The sequence below is a fragment of the Indicator indicator genome, chromosome Z, assembly GCF_027791375.1.
Source record: "Indicator indicator isolate 239-I01 chromosome Z, UM_Iind_1.1, whole genome shotgun sequence".
NCBI lineage: Eukaryota > Metazoa > Chordata > Aves > Piciformes > Indicatoridae > Indicator > Indicator indicator.
In genome coordinates this window covers 19,030,995-19,046,663 of record NC_072053.1, presented here as the reverse complement: position 1 = coordinate 19,046,663, position 15,669 = coordinate 19,030,995, and the positions used below count along the sequence as shown (strand labels likewise).

Here is a 15,669-nt window from a genome sequence, read left to right as displayed (position 1 = left end):
ATGACAACAGTGTAGTGTTTGTGTGCTAACTTGAGCAGGCACCTAAGCATTCTTTCGGCTATCAAAGTACTTTGAATTCTTCTATATATCATATTTCAAATTCTGATAATTTTTCATAAGGCTGTAGCTCACCAGTGCTTAAACACTAAAATCAGTTTGTAAAAAATTAATTACCTGGGGCTTCAGGGTGCATCACCCCAGTGTTCCAGTGACTCTTTTGGCAGACACTAGGGGATATTTGTTACTTGTTTTCCCCCTGACTTTCCATCAAGCTCTGCCTCGTTTCCAGTGATGGCTTTGTTTTATAGGGTTTCCTTTCCTGACTAACATAATATGATGGTGGGGAAAGCTGAAGGTGCTGAGGGCACACCACCATGAAAACCCAACTGCACAACCTGGACAAAGCCCTTCATCATGGACCTGAGTTTGGATCCTGCCCCAATGTCTGTTCAATGCCTCTGCAGCAGACAATGGTAGTAGCCAGTTTGATTTGCCTGCCTGGCTTGCCCCAATGGCACTAGCTCTGTGCTTTCGTAATGCATTGCTGGGGAATAGAGGAGCAATCAGAGAAGTTTCAATACAATAAACACTTCAGAAAAATAGCAACAAGATATTTTTTCTTCTTCTTTTTTCTGGTTTTTTTTTTTTTTTAGGATGTAATTTGGAGGGATGTCATAAGTTATTGGCAGCTCTCAGAACCTCTTATCTTTTTGCTTGAGCAGCACATGAAATCTTTCCTCTTCTAATCTAAAGCGAGGATGTCTTTGCATTCTCCTTGTAATTGCTGTCTCTGCCTCAAGGGTGCACGCAGGGATATCTGCAGCCCAGACTGGGCAATCTGTGCAGTGTAAACTCCTTGGCTCTACCTGCAGCCTGATCCATCCTCATCAGATAAGGGCAACCTACCAGGAGAGCTGATCTGGGCTATGCAAATCCTGCTTGGGTCACCAGGCAGAACATAGGAAGGTAAACATATGGAAAATATAAATTTCTCAAGTGCCTTTTTTTTACCTTGCAAGATGGGGGGGATTTTTCATAGCAAAGCATAGAAGCCGATTTCAAGGTGAGTATAAACATGGAATATCATATGACTGTATTTTTAAATATATATGTGTGTGTGTATATACAGTCATATAGATTATTGGAAAATTGCTTTAGAAATACTGTTCTTTACTGCTCTTACTCTCTTGATGATACTTGCCTTCTCTTTCACTGGTATATATTCCATTATATTTATACTTTAGGTAAGGGGTGACAATGTGACTGATGATTAAAGTGGGAACTAAGCTGGACCATTTTTAGTCAATGCAAATGTAATTGGTTTATATTTCCGAGATGGGTGATACTCAGTTTAAGTGTCAGACTTCTTAAATTCTCAACCAAGCTCTGGCCAGGAGTTACCTTTCTCACCACCAGTTTCTCACCTCTGACAAAAGGTTAATGACTTTTCTTGTTTATTGTGGATGGTTTTGTAGAGACTTAAAGGCATGCTGTCAGGTGCTGGACAATTAGGTAACAAGTAACTCTGGGTGCTTTATTGTCATCTGAAGCCTCACTGTTGCTTTTCTAACCAGCTGAGTATATATCTAATTCTTGAGTAAGAGTAGAAGATACTACAAAAGTGACAGGAGCTCTTAGGGTTATATAAGGTCTTCTATAATTAACTTTGCTGTGAATATAGTACAGTACTATATAGTACAGTATAATAATTAGTAGACCTGATGGACTTGCTGTTAATGACTTCACAGCTGATTTCACAAAGGCTGAGGCAGGCAGAGAAAGTAATCACTTGGAACTAAGATATATATTCAAATCGTCATCTTTATACATATATAGAACTCAGCTGGACCAGGCTCTGAGGCATATAACCTAAGCTGTACCTGCTTTGAGATGTGAGCTGGACCAGGGACCCCCAAATGTTGCTTCCAGTGTGGCTTACTCTGTAATTCTGGGAAGAAAAAAAAAAAGAAAGAAAGAAAGGAAGGAAGAAAGGAAGGAAGGAAGGAAGGAAGGAAGGAAGGAAGGAAGGAAGGAAGGAAGGAAGGAAGGAAGGAAGGAAGGAAGGAAGGAAGGAAGGAAGGAAGGAAGGAAGGAAGGAAGGAAGGAAGGAAGGAAGGAAGGGAGGAAGGAAAGAAGGAAGGAAGGAAGGAAGGAAGGAAGGAAGGAAGGAAGGAAGGAAGGAAGGAAGGAAGGAAGGAAGGAAGGAAGGAAGGAAGGAAGGAAGGAAGGAAGGAAGGAAGGAAGGAAGGAAGGAAGGAAGGAAGGAAGGAAGGAAGGAAGGAAGGAAGGAAGGAAGGAAGGAAGGAAGGAATCTCTTCCTTATGGGTTAGACATTAAACATTTTCTCTGTAAGTTCTTTAAACTCCTAAGTTCTGTTCCACTGTTTTCCACCAGGGAAATATCATCTGAGCTGTTCACCATCCTCAGGACACAGCAGAAGAGTTTAGGGACACTTGAAAACTGTAAGAGGAATACCACTCATACGTCTTACTTGAAAGTCCACTTACTGTGCTTCATTAATAAAAAAAAACATAATACAATGTAATTGGAGCTCTGTTTTTACAGTCTTCTCATGTAAAGCCCTATTTAACATGAAATATCCCCTAAAGTTCTAACTTTAATGAAAGTTGTGCTACCAGACAGAAAAACGATTACATTAATATCCTCAAAGTGCATTTCTTTCAGAGCAAGTTTGGCCAAAATGTTCTTTAACTTCAGATATGAAATACCAGCCAGTAGGATGATACAATAGTATTTGCCTTTGATGATTTATTTTTAATTCTAATTATCTTTTCCTAGTATTTCTTTGCTTGGAGTTGAATCTGTCAGTGTATTATTGGCTGGTGGAACAACCTGGGAAATGAGCTGTAAAGAGACAGCATATCTGCCAAGAGTTTGCAAAGTGTCTAATGAATTTGGGGTATTTTGGGTCCCCAGACAGAGGCATGTGCCACTCTTAGTTGCTTCAAAAGGTATTTGCTTTTGTTTCTGGTAGTGCTATGTGGTTCAATGTATGATGATCTAAGTACTTCATTTTTGAAGTGTTCAACTTCAGGAACCAGCTTCATTCTAATGGCTTGAAATTCCATAAAGTTACTGCATATGAGAAGAGGGTATCTGCCTTAAAAGATTTGGATCTTTGGTTACTGGAGGCAGGGAGGGAAGGCTGGGGACTGTTCTCAGTACTTAATTTGTGCTCTCCTTGGGTGTCTGCCACTGTGTTGCTAGAGGGAGGACCCTGAGTTGAGTCTATTCTGTGTGGCATAGATTTGTACAAGAGAGAAATACGTTATTTGGTAAGGTCGTTGTTATCCCTACCTCTTTCAAGGTAGCTGTGAAGGGAGGCGATTTGCCTTCCCAAACCGAAGGTCACCATGCAGGCAAGCCCTAGGGACACAGCCTTTGTCCACATCACTGGCTGTGTGACCATCTGGTGCGGGGTGGCAAGTCCATTTTGCTCATGCTTAATCACTTTGCATTGGCCTGATGTGCTTGATGTGCACCTTCACATGAGCTGATGCATACGGAGATGAACATGGTCCAGCAAGGCCTTGATCCTCCTACAGGTAAAAAAACGAGGATGTCTCAGGTTAAAGTTTTTTTCATGAGCTGGGTTTCCTTATCCCTGAAACCCACTTGTGCTTTTTGAAAGACGTGCAGCTGAAAGTGGATGAATAAACCAGTTTTGTGAGTATGAAGAAATGCGTTTGTTTAACCCCATACTTCCTTCCCATTTCTATTTTGTATCTGAGCTGTAGGACTGCATAGTTATTTTCAATTGTGAGCCTTTCTGTCTTACCAGGGAATCCATATATAATTACCTGTAACCATGCAAGCATAATAAGGAAGAGGATAACAATGACATAAGTTTTAAAACACTCTTGGGGTCAAAAGTTCTTCTGGAAATGTTGGAAGAGAATTTCAGAGAAAGCATTAGCATTGAGAAGGAACAGGAAGCATAACTCAACAATTAGATATGTGCAGAGCATGGGGAGGGACCCTCATTACTTGGAGGATTTGAGCATTCATTACCATTAGAGCACTGCCATCTTCAAAGAGATTGTTCAAACACAATTCACTCCTCAAAATCTTGCACTCCTGGATGGCTGGAAAAAAACAAGAGCTTTTGCTGGCTGAAATCTGCTTTGCAGTGAAACACTTTATTTGGCAGTGGGGGGAAGGTGAAGAGCCTGGTATGAGGCTCGATTGTTGCCAGCCCTTGTCCTGGAGAAGGGTTTTAAGGACTCTTTCCTCTTCATGGTGGGGACTTTGCAGATCCATGGATCTGTGCCTGTGCATTGCCCTTCATTCATGCTGTAGCTGAGCAAATGCACTGGGTCTTAACAGTGACTCCAAACGCACATTTTTAGAGTAAATGTTGTTAGGAATTTGGGCAAAATATTTGGGGATTAAATCTTGTTGTCCCAGTTTGGATGTTGTTCTTCTTGTGTGATTTCCAGAAGCTGTATCACATTCAAATATTGAATTGCAGCTCATCTTACTGCCAAGGGGATGTTCAAGTGATGATGGTAATGTACTGGCAAGGGCTTGGGGAAGGTGTGGGCACACATCACATGAGTTCAGGAAGGAGGAAGAGTGGTGAAAGGCCCCTAGGGGGCTAATGTCATTGAATTACCCTTTTTCACACATTCCAAAATTAACCTGCCAAGGAGACATTAACATGTATGTGTTCTTCAGGTCAGGAGGTAGTTCCTCAGCAGCAGTCGCATCCTTCTCTGAGTTGATCTCCCAGCCTTTCTGGGCCAGTTTTTCTACTGCCTCCATGTTAAAAGCAAGGCCAGAGAAAACTGCTTCAACCAGAGGCAAGTACTATGAAGGCTGCCTTCATAGACTCAATGCACCCTACAAACTGTGAAATATCTCATGTTACTAGGGCTGGTGTAAGATAACCTTTTCGACTCAACCATAAATATCACCTTAGACAATGCTTAGTTAAAATTTTTGCTCTTCCTGTATGATATGCTTGAAAACTAGCAGAGTAACAGAAACACAAGTTTATCAGCAGTACAGCTTCTGCATGGTCTTTGTTTTTGTGAATGAGGGTTTTTCCCATAAATCAACAGATACAGTACAGCCTGTCTCTCTCCTTTGGCTGTTTGGATAACTGCCCAGATTTGAATGAGATGAACTGCCTTTAACAAGCTAAAAATAACCCCCTCATGGTACTGAAACAAGAGAGATGCTGTCACAGCCATGCAGTTCACATATATTAACAGAAGGATGATAAAAGCCGTAGGATTTGAGAGCTAGTGTCAGTGTCGTATCATCACATCTGCAGTGTGTTTATCTGCAAATTCTCAGGCCTTTGTCTGCACAGTCCAGTCCTGATTGGGCTCAGTTAAAACTCATTTGAGATACGCTGTGTTTAAACAAGTGCAGCCTATGTAATGGATAAGGATTCAGCTCCTTGATACAGATATGAAAGACAATGCTTACATAAATATTCCCTATCCTCTCATGTACCTAGGATGACATAAAACATGGTTTTGGAGCTGAAATACAAAGCTCTCCACCAGCTGTGCCATGGAAATTCTCTGTGCAGCTGTGTGTTGATGTTGGTGTTAGGAAGGTCCTGCTTTGTTCTCAGGAGAGTTATTTATTTCGAGGACTGTTTATTGCTCGCTTTGTCCCTCACAGTGAGTAGAGGGTTGTCATTTTAAAACAACATTTTAAAAAATTAGAAGCAATGTATTGTTTGCCATGATGCATTGGCTCCGGATTTTTACTAAGCCATGAATTAAGCTGTTATTAAAGCAACTAACGAAGATGCTGGACCAGCTTTCCCACACACTTGAGTTCCACTTTCTTCTCCTGTGTTACCAGACCGATCTTCTGGGGCCTCTTTACAACACATGGAGACATCTCGTGGGCAATGAATGAATTGCAAGCAAACATGTCATGTTTTTTGATGTTTTGAAGGAAAAAAAGGATAAAGCATAAAGAGGGAAACAGTGGCAGTCTGTTTGTGCACCATTCCCGGAATGTATACATTTGATTTGCTCTAGGTAGAAGCTGTTTCTACTGAAAATCTTCGTATACCATAGAAGAGGAATAAACTAGTCCAAAAAAGGATTAGGAATTGTTTATCTGGGAGCATCTTGCTATTTCCAAGGCATATGTCTGTGATTCCTGTTTCTAAGAGAATTCAGCTGCATTAGCCATTTTCTGCATTTCTTCCTATTTGAAAGGATATTTTTAAAGCTTTGTCTCTTCAAAACATTGATAGTAATTTTGCACCTGAAAATGAAACCTGCCCAGGTATGTAAAGTTGCACCAGTGAGTTTTTGGAGCCAGCACAGTTGGGATCCTGCTACATCAAGATCCTGTTAGCATCCTCTGAGCCATGGTCAATATATTGGGGCTTCTGGTAGCTAACAGAAGAAGGTTTTTGGAGCCCCTTGTACAAAATGAATAGAGCATTCTGGAAGATGAGAGCAACTCAGCTCTGCCATAATGCATTTCCAATCTGTTTGAGGGTGCATGGGCAGATATTGCTCCTGACTTTGTGCTGGTGAGTGCTAGGTTAAGTTTCATGTGTATGTTTGTATGTGACTACTATGTAGACTTGGTAGGGAGCAGCAAAAACTATTGGGTGTTTGTAACTCCTGAAGCTGACAGTAATGCCCTTCATAGCAACTACTGCATTACATTGAAGGCTTAGGATGGCTTTTGAATGCAAGCATTTGGTGGATTGACAGCCCAGACGTTCTTAGAGGCCACATTAAAAGGCTTTTGTTTTGTTTACTTGGCATTTCCACCTATTCAGAAAACTGGGCAGCTCCAGTTCTAGACTGTTTATCAGATTTCCTCATCTCTGATGCACCAAGAGTTTTACAGCACTTTTTTTATAATTAGGCAATGAAGACCTCTGATTCTCATCCCCTTTGCCCAGGCAGGAGGAAGCACAGATTGCACCTGGTGGTACTGGCACAGGTAATTCCCAGACGAGCTGCTGGGGAAGTCGACAGGTACTTGGTTTCACCAGCAGTGCTAAATATAGCCCAAATCTAAGCCCTTCTGGAACCTCACTGGTGGAGCTTGCTCTGGCCAATTTGCAGAGCTGCTGTCTGCCCTGGCAGCTTTGTGCTGGAGGAAAAACCAGGTTTTTCTAGGATGCCTGTTAAGGCACTGAATCAGTGTGACATGGGGGTGGCATGCCTCCTCTTTTCCTCCATCCGTGGCTCCATTTGGATCTCTGTGTTTTTACTGTGACACAGGAGAGCTGCAATGCAGTGCCCTTTAAAAGAGGAGATTTGTGTAGCTTGCACCAAAACCAACTAAATGTGGGTTTAATTTGGACTTCTTGTGAGCCGAGGGAGTTCCTTGAGTGTTGGGAGGTGCTGTGTTTTGGAAAAATGCCCCTTGGTCCCGCAGCCCCTGATGTGGTACATCCTGGCTTATCCAGCTCTTTCCAGCATCTGGGCAGCTAAAACAGAGCAGTATGCCGTGGAAAGCTCAGTGCCGCCCAAGATTAGAAAATGCACGTCCTCTGCATCATTTGCAGTGTTAATTCTGTTAAATTATAGTACTGCAATTAGTAATTTATTTGGGAGATGGATTCAATTAAATTGAAGGTATTTTAGTTTCTGTGCAAGGTAGAGGGGCCTGTGGAGTTCCTTGCCTACCAGATATATTTATAGCTTAAAACATGCTGTGCTCCATAAAGCAATAAATAATCACACAAATAACTGGAACAACTAGAATTGTAATAGATATTGGAAGAAAATCTCCAAAACTTCTGGAAATGTTAAAGCCTTTAAAGTATCAGCTAGTCTTGAGGGACTAGGAAGAAAGTCTCTGTGCAGGGACTAAGTGAAGCCTGGCTGGCATTAGATGTTTTGCACCTTTTTCTGCAGGGTCTCACATTGACTTCTCTTGGCGACTTGCTGTGTTCGTCCTGCTGGCTGCCCTACAGGCAGAGGCATTGGGATGTTTCGTGATTAAATATGTTTGGTGCAGTGCTGCTTTAGGAAAAACTGTCCAGGTTGCCTCAGGACTGAAGACAAGGGATTGTCCTATGAAGCTTCTCTACACAAGGGTTGTTGTGTGCAGGACCTGCATGGCCGTTCCTCTTTTCACATCGCTGCTTCAAAGAAAGGCAGTGGACTTGCTGGTGGATTTGCTTTGCTGAATTTGTTGTGGTGCTGACAGCTTGGTCTAATTCTTGCTGTTTCACTAACAATCAGGTTAAACTTGTCTGTATACTGCCAGTGCTCCTCAGCAGAGACAGCTGGCAGGCTGTGCCGTGGGGAGTTGGATGGGCTCACTGATAGGAAAGGCAGCAGCTTAGGAGCTCCCCAGCAGCAGCAGTAAAGCAGTTTGCTTATTAAATTGTATCATCCCCCGTGTGCTGCCTTGTTTTCATAGATCAGTGATGATTGCCAAGATGTTTGCAGTTAAACAATGCAGACTCTCATAATCCTGCTCCTCATCTCACCTAATTAAGGGCCTGGTCACACTGGAGCATTGCCCAGGTGAGGACTCTGGGGGCAGTTGTTCGTTCTGGTGCGGTGCCAGGACCACGTGTCCGTGATGCTGCCGTTTCCTTTGAAATCAATTGAGATGTCACCATCACTTGATCCTAGAGCTACTTAATGAGCTGGCAAAATGGGCTCTATTTTTAGATCTTCCTTCAGACTGCTGTGCGTGTTAAAGCTCCCCTTGTCCTTAATGCCAGAACGGTGTTGGCCAGGTTTTATTGGTTTAGTTTAATAAAGGGCATAGAGAACTGAAATAATAAGCTCCATTTCCTTTAAAGTGAGGAAAATTAAAATGGCATGGTTAAATCTGGGCAGCTGCCTTCAGAGAGTAAAGTGATACATTCACGTGTGGCCAGAAGGATAAGGTGGAGCTGGATTTTTCTTCATGTCTAAGTTACAAGAAAGCCAAAGATTACAGACACACAACTTTGGGGAGTTCTCACAAGCTTTGTGGGTTGGATTTCTAAGTGTTTTCTGAACAAGATAGAAGTTTTGGTGGTTTATTAGACAAGCTTAAAAACTTAACAAATACTACTTCATTGCAAATGTTAGAGTGGCTTTCCCTACATGTTTATGATTAGTGTCAGAAAAGTATTTTTACTAAAGCAAGAAATCAACACTGCCATAGGCAATTTGGATGTTGTCACTTCTTACTGTAGCCTGAAACCTAGTTGGATAAAATGTCTTTTTCAGAGGATACCTAGAATGACTTTAGGCTTTTCCTGCTCTTGGCAGTTTGCACTCACATGCCATTCTGCAGATCATGTGTAGGGTTTGGGGGGTTGCTGCCTGTGTTGTCACAGCATCCAGGGTTGTGCAGTGGTGAAATGAAGGAACAGGATCCATGGTTTTAACACAAGTGGCAACTGTCTCCTGTTTTGCCTTTCACTTCATGGAAATGCGAGTAATGGCAGAATGCTTCTGTAGTTTGCTTCTGTTGCAGTCAAAACAAATAGAAGCAAGAAAACCTCCAAATCCTGTGTAATACAAACACAGTATGTACCAAATCAGTCACCCTTCAGCCCAGATTTGGTTTGGAAATCAGCCATGTCAGTGATGATTTCAGCTTCTCTCTATACCCTGCTGGAAACTACCTTGATTTTTAACCTGGTGATCTGAGTTGGAGGAAGCAGTCCATCTTTACACTGGGAGTTATGTGGTCTCATTAGGTGTAACCGCCCATGTCGGTGCACGTGGCAGAAAGGAAACAGCTCTACAGCTCTGTATCCAAGCTGGGTTGTGCACAGCTCCAGTAAGACCAGGTTAGACCCATCCCTTATGTTAGGATAGTTAAACAGCAGGCCACTGTACTTTGGTGAGCCATCCCTGTTTTTTCTCTTCATCCCTATGCTTCAAGTATTTCTCCACCACAGTTAATACTACCCCTGAGCACTGATTGTTTTGCACACTTAAACCATCAGCTACATGATCTTTCTGTGTTTATGCAAATTACTTATGCCTTTCTGCAAGGGAGTCGTTCTCATTTAATAAAGAGTATGTTTTGCTGTTATGGTAAATTTCAAGTTTCCTTAACATGATCGTTGAAGTCCTGGCTCACTTCCAAACATTTGTGCTGTCTTCTGGGTATCTCTGTGTCTCCTAGGGTGAGTTTGTGATGCTTTGTCCTAATCAATGACAGTTTAGGTCTCCTGGGTAGGTATTTGGATCTGATTTCTTACATCTTTTGTGGGATGAATCCCTCATTAGGATGACCAAATCGTGCCAGGATGGCACTGGATTTTTTTTCAGTCTGATGTAGCATTCTTCAGATGAATGTGATTTCTTGGAGCTGTGAGCTGCAAAGCATTTGATACTGGAGGTGGACTCTCGAGTAGTTGCTGCAATGCCTTGAAAAACTAACAAGGGCTAGCTAAAATGTTCAAACTATGTGTAAACTATGTGTATGTGCATATTGAAAAAGCAATTTCCATTCCAGCTTCCTATCATCTGCCAGTTCTATGTTTTCCATAAGTTTTTACCCTTTGAATGGAAATCACAAAGTCTAGACTCTGTACAAAATACAAACTGGCTTTCTTTTGAAACAAGAGGGACTAGGGGACGGGAGGAAGGTTCTGGGGAAGATTCTGACATTTTTAAGCTTGAATAGTGGAATTTGAAATTATTTTAACAGTAGAAGTGCTTGGTCATTTGGGTGGGATTTTTTTTTTTTTAAATTAACTTCCAGCTTTTTATGTAATACTTTAAAAGTGTAATGCAACCAGCAAGGGCTGTAGTGGAAATTTTGTCGTCTTTGCTACAAGCTGTCTGAATAATTGTGCAGAGAATGTGTGATGGGTGATGAGGTGGAAGTGTAAAAGAATCAGGGTGTGCATGAGTAGCATGTTGAGTAGCACACCTAGGAAGACACTGCTGTAGCTTGGTAAATGAAGCGGCAAGTGGACAAGGAGGTCACCAGCATGTTTTATAGGGCATGGGCTAGAGAGAGTCTTTGTGGGCTTTGCACATGGGCAGCTCTGCTCATTCCAGACCCTGTAGGAGCAGGACACAGAGGGTGTGTGGCCATGCTGCTGTGCATCATCACCTTGTATTATCATCTACATCTAGACAAACACTGCACCGAAACAGACTCCTCCTGTCTTGGTGCATCTACTTAGCGTGAAAGTGTTGTGATTCTACATGTAAATTTAAGTTGAGTATTTCCAGCCTTTTCAGTGCTTAAGAGACACTCCTCTCTGGACACTAACATTAAAATAACACATTTTTAAAAGTGGGTTTCTCTATAAAGATGTAGTATCTGTGGAAGCTTACTAAGCTGAACAAAGTGCAATAAAAGCTACATTGAAATCATAGCTTTTTAAAATTGTTGTTAAAATGCACGTAGAAGAATCTGAAGGAGGTTCTGTGGATGCTGGAGATGATCTGAGAGCATTAATATGGTACCCTGCAGAGGATCCCTGGAGACACTGTACTTATACTCATTGGTAGGGTCTGCAACAATGTCCAAAGGCATTGCTGCAAATTACTTACAGAAACATATTCTGGCTTATTACAATGGCCTGTTCTGAAAAAAAAAAAATATGTGGGGTGGAATTTTTCTGTCCTTTAGTAAGATGAGAGGAATTCCATCACCTTCTTTTATTTACAAGTAAATACTTTTTAAATTTGTAAAAATTATTTTTAGATGATGGAAACAGAGAAGTCTCAAGATGCAGCTTCTACAGAAGTGTCCAAAGGAAACAACCAGAATCCAGCTCTGGGAAGTGGCATACTGAAATACAGAAGTCGATCCCAAGGTAAAGATGGGTTCTCTTCTCTTCTCTTCTCTTCTCTTCTCTTCTCTTCTCTTCTCTTCTCTTCTCTTCTCTTCTCTTCTCTTCTCTTCTCTTCTCTTCTCTTCTCTTCTCTTCTCTTCTCTTCTCTTCTCTTCTCTTCTCTTCTCTTCTCTTCCCTTTTTTGAACATTTACACTCCCTATATATTTCATTGTGCTTTGATACGAGGTGGGGGGACATGTTTCCTCATGCCATCACCAAAATACCAATTATGGTGAATATTCACAAAATTTTATGACGCTTTGTCACCGATTCTTAACAGTAACCTGTGTGCAGAGCTTGATCACATTTTCATCCCTCATACTTTCTGAAGCTACCTCAGGTGCTGTATTCACCTTAATTTCTATTTACTCAGGTATTTTTAGCATCCATCCTCCAGGGAGCTCCTCTACCTGTACCCCTGCAGGTGTGTGTTGGTGGTTCACTGGGGATCCAGCCCCATTCCAATGAGCACTGGTGCCCCTGGGCTTTGGGTGAGCCCTGCCTGGGCTGCAGCATGGGAAGGGAATTCACATTTAGAGATAGGCAGAAAACATAAAAATATAACTGTTCTCCTAGGAGAGATGATGGGAAAGGATTAGTTGTAGGTGCCAAGAGGTTTTGGGAGTGAAAGTAGTGGCAGTATGCCGGGTCCTACTAAGACAGCTGTCCTGGCTGTGTGTGGAAGCAGCAGTACCCTCTCTGTCAAGGGAATGGGAGCTTTAACACCAGAAGTAATTTTTCATCCTAAAGCAGGAAGCAGCTTTAAATTGCGCTGTGGGCAGTGCAGATTCTGCATATGGATGGGGCAGCAGAATTGCTTTAATGCTGGGTGAAAACAAGCAGGTGCCTCAGGTCTGTGCTCCATCCTTCCCTGGCAGCAATGCCTGCACAGCCTCCAGGCAAGGAGGAGGTGGCAGAAAACAGGCTTAGAGCTCTTGTGAACAAATTTGTAGTGGGTTAGCCTCAGCCCATGGCTTCTAAGCCCCATCCGCAGAGTAAGGGATGGGGTAGTCAGGGTGAGAGGAAAGCAGAGCTTCTGCTTTCTGTGGCAGCTCCATCTTAACACTGGTTTAAAATAATCTTCAAACCATGTTATGAAATCCAGCTTGGGCAAATGTACCCTGTCTGTGTCTTTTCATCTGTAAAATAGGGATTAATGGCCCATCCGTGTATGGTGGTGAAATAGATAAGGATAAACATGTGGGAACTGCTGTAAATGGGGTTCCTGTAGGGTCCTCTAAGAAAATGAGAATTGGAGACCTGGTGTGAGGAGCAGAGTACTCTGTGGCTAATTACAGGAGGTCCTTCAAGATGAATAATTCTGGTTTTTAGCATGAACTCTGCACTCTTCTCTAAGACAACTAGGATTGTTGCCAGAAGGAAAGAAAATAGCATTTATTTGGCACATTTTTTTTTCTTTCTTCCATTCCAGAAAAAATTCTCTCAAAGTGACATGATACCTTCAGAAATGAACAGTGCTACAGTGTCAGGCCTCTTAATTTTAAATAAATAAACTTAAGAGCTTAGTGCACTGGCAAGTGCCATCGGGTGAGAACAGCTGATTTTCTGTCCCTGAGCTACTGGCTCAATTATCTTCTGCTTTTCCTTACTACCACAAGTGACAGCACTGAGAAATTCAGAATCACTGAAAGATCACAGACAACCCGTGACAGGAGGAGAGGTTTTTAGTGGAGGATGACAAAACCTGGCTTCTAACTGCCCATTTGGGAGCAGCATAGCGTTGTTTTAAGGCACTGTTTAAGTTGGAATTTGCAGGAGGTTATTATTCCATGCTGGCAAGAATTTGATAAAGCAGCTCTGAGATGTTTGCAAGATGTGTTTCTGTGGTTATGCCTAGGTGCTGCATCCCGTTTGGAGTCTGTGGGAGAGGACGATGAGCTGACAGTGGAAAACGGTGAATCGAATTATGAAATAGCAGTGAAGTACTCCCGGGGTGGAAGAAAGCACTCTCTGCCCCAGCAGCTGGAGTCAGCAGGAGCCAGGCAGGTGGGTGGAAAGGCAGGGCTGGCTCTGAGCATCTTGCTGTGCTCTGTTCTTTGAGATCTACCTGGAGCTCATAGAAGTGAGGGTAGTGAAACAAGGTCATGTTGGTACATCACGTGGTTTAAAACCAGGTTTGGACACCAAAGTGGGATGTGTTGGTGACCTGTGGAGAACTTTGCTCAGAGGATGGAGAATAAGGGTGGTTTTAACTGTGACAGAAGGACCAAAGACTGATCTTATGAGTTGCAGTTCTAGAGATCTCAGGACTTAAACAGCAATCTATCCTGCTTCTCTTAGGTTTTTTGTGTTGGTTTGTTTTTTTTTTTTTTTTGTCAGACCAAGGATTTCAGTGTATCATGAGGCTACCCTTAATCTTTTTAATTTAAATTGTGACTGGTACATTACAAAAATCATCCCACTGTGCAAAATGCAGGAAAATTACTGTGGCAAGATTCACTTTGACTGTAATGAGCTAGGATTTGATCCCTTGAAGATTTTTTGAATATATCTGTAAGATCCCTTCCTCCTTTTTCCCTAACACATGTAATTTTCCCAGTATGACATCCCACTGCCTGTGCCAAGCAATCAGAGCAACTTCCTTTCTTTGCTGATGTTTGTTAGGACTACCACATCGTGAAGAAATCCACCCGTTCCTTCAGTGCTGCCCAAGTGGAATCTCCATGGAGGCTGACCCAGCCATCCATCATTTCCAACATTGTCCTGATGAAAGGGCAAGGCAAGGTGAGGATTTTTGCATATGTCTGGTTTCTCACATGTAGCTGGTATTTAAGAGATAGCCAGGACTTGCAGCAGCTCTCAAGGTAGTTGACAATGATGATGATGGTAAGAATAATAATAGTAGTAACAATAGTAATAGTAGTGGTAATAATAATAATATCTCATTTTGAAATGTTACTGCCAAAATTCCATCTGAAAGATACAGGGAAAGCTATGTTTGTGTCACACACTTGACATTCTAATTTAATGTCATTACTGAAATATCAAATATTAATAATCTATAAATATACATGTTTATGAAAAGTTGATGCAGCTATGGAAGACTACCCACTGGCAGTTTGTCCCTGTTTGTGGACAAGCATATTATATCTCTGTGGAATCTGGATACTTTAAAAAAATAAAATCATTGCAAATTAAGCATTAAACCCAAAGTCATGTTCCTGATTGATTCCTTATCTGAGAGCACTGAATTCTCTGGGTCAGTGACTCTTTTTTTCTCACCCCAATAATGTTTTTGCACATTTGCTAGATACAAACTGGCTGAATGCTAAGGGAAAATAGACAAGCATTAGTCTAAGTGTGTATTGTTTTTCTTAATGCAATCCACAGTAGTATTGGACCTATCATTTAAGTACACTGAAAATATTCGTGTCTTGATCTGAAATACTCTTAAATTCATCACATTCATATATTTTGGACTAAAAAGACTGGTTTTGACTTCCAGGTTCAAATACAAGACAAATACCTAGTTGTTCTTTAGGTTCAGCAAAGAGTTAGAAATAATGACTTCTCTGTGTAGACTGACTCACGATTGCTGTAGCTGTCCTTGTTTTCTGAGCTGCATGTCTTCCATGACATTTCCAAGTGAATATGTCTTCATTTTCCACATAATATTTTTCTCATAAGAATTAGATTATTTCTCCCATAGGGGTAAGCCACCTTCTCCTGTCTTTCTGCAGTTAGGTCAAAGGTGTTAGGAAGCAGTTGGAGAGCACGCAGACTCTAGTGATCATAACCACCTTAATCAGCTGCCATTTTGGATGCCTTCCACCCATGTTTTTAATGATCACCGCTCTTGCAGGTTCTACTGGTACAATTTGTGCAGTAGCATTTGCTTTATTATCTCTCTGCAGACCTGGGACTTGAAAAGTA

General features: G+C 41.8%; 1 protein-coding gene across 1 annotated transcript in view; it reads left to right on the top strand.

The window, feature by feature from the left end:
• The window catches only part of PDZD2 (PDZ domain containing 2), a 156,517-nt gene that overhangs the window by 104,616 nt on the left and 36,232 nt on the right, over nucleotides 1-15,669 (top strand). The window contains exons 6-8 of the mRNA XM_054397824.1: nucleotides 11,644-11,755; nucleotides 13,634-13,782; nucleotides 14,401-14,520. Of these exons, the coding sequence (XP_054253799.1) occupies nucleotides 11,644-11,755; nucleotides 13,634-13,782; nucleotides 14,401-14,520 (381 nt within the window). The remainder of the gene's footprint in view (nucleotides 1-11,643; nucleotides 11,756-13,633; nucleotides 13,783-14,400; nucleotides 14,521-15,669) is intronic.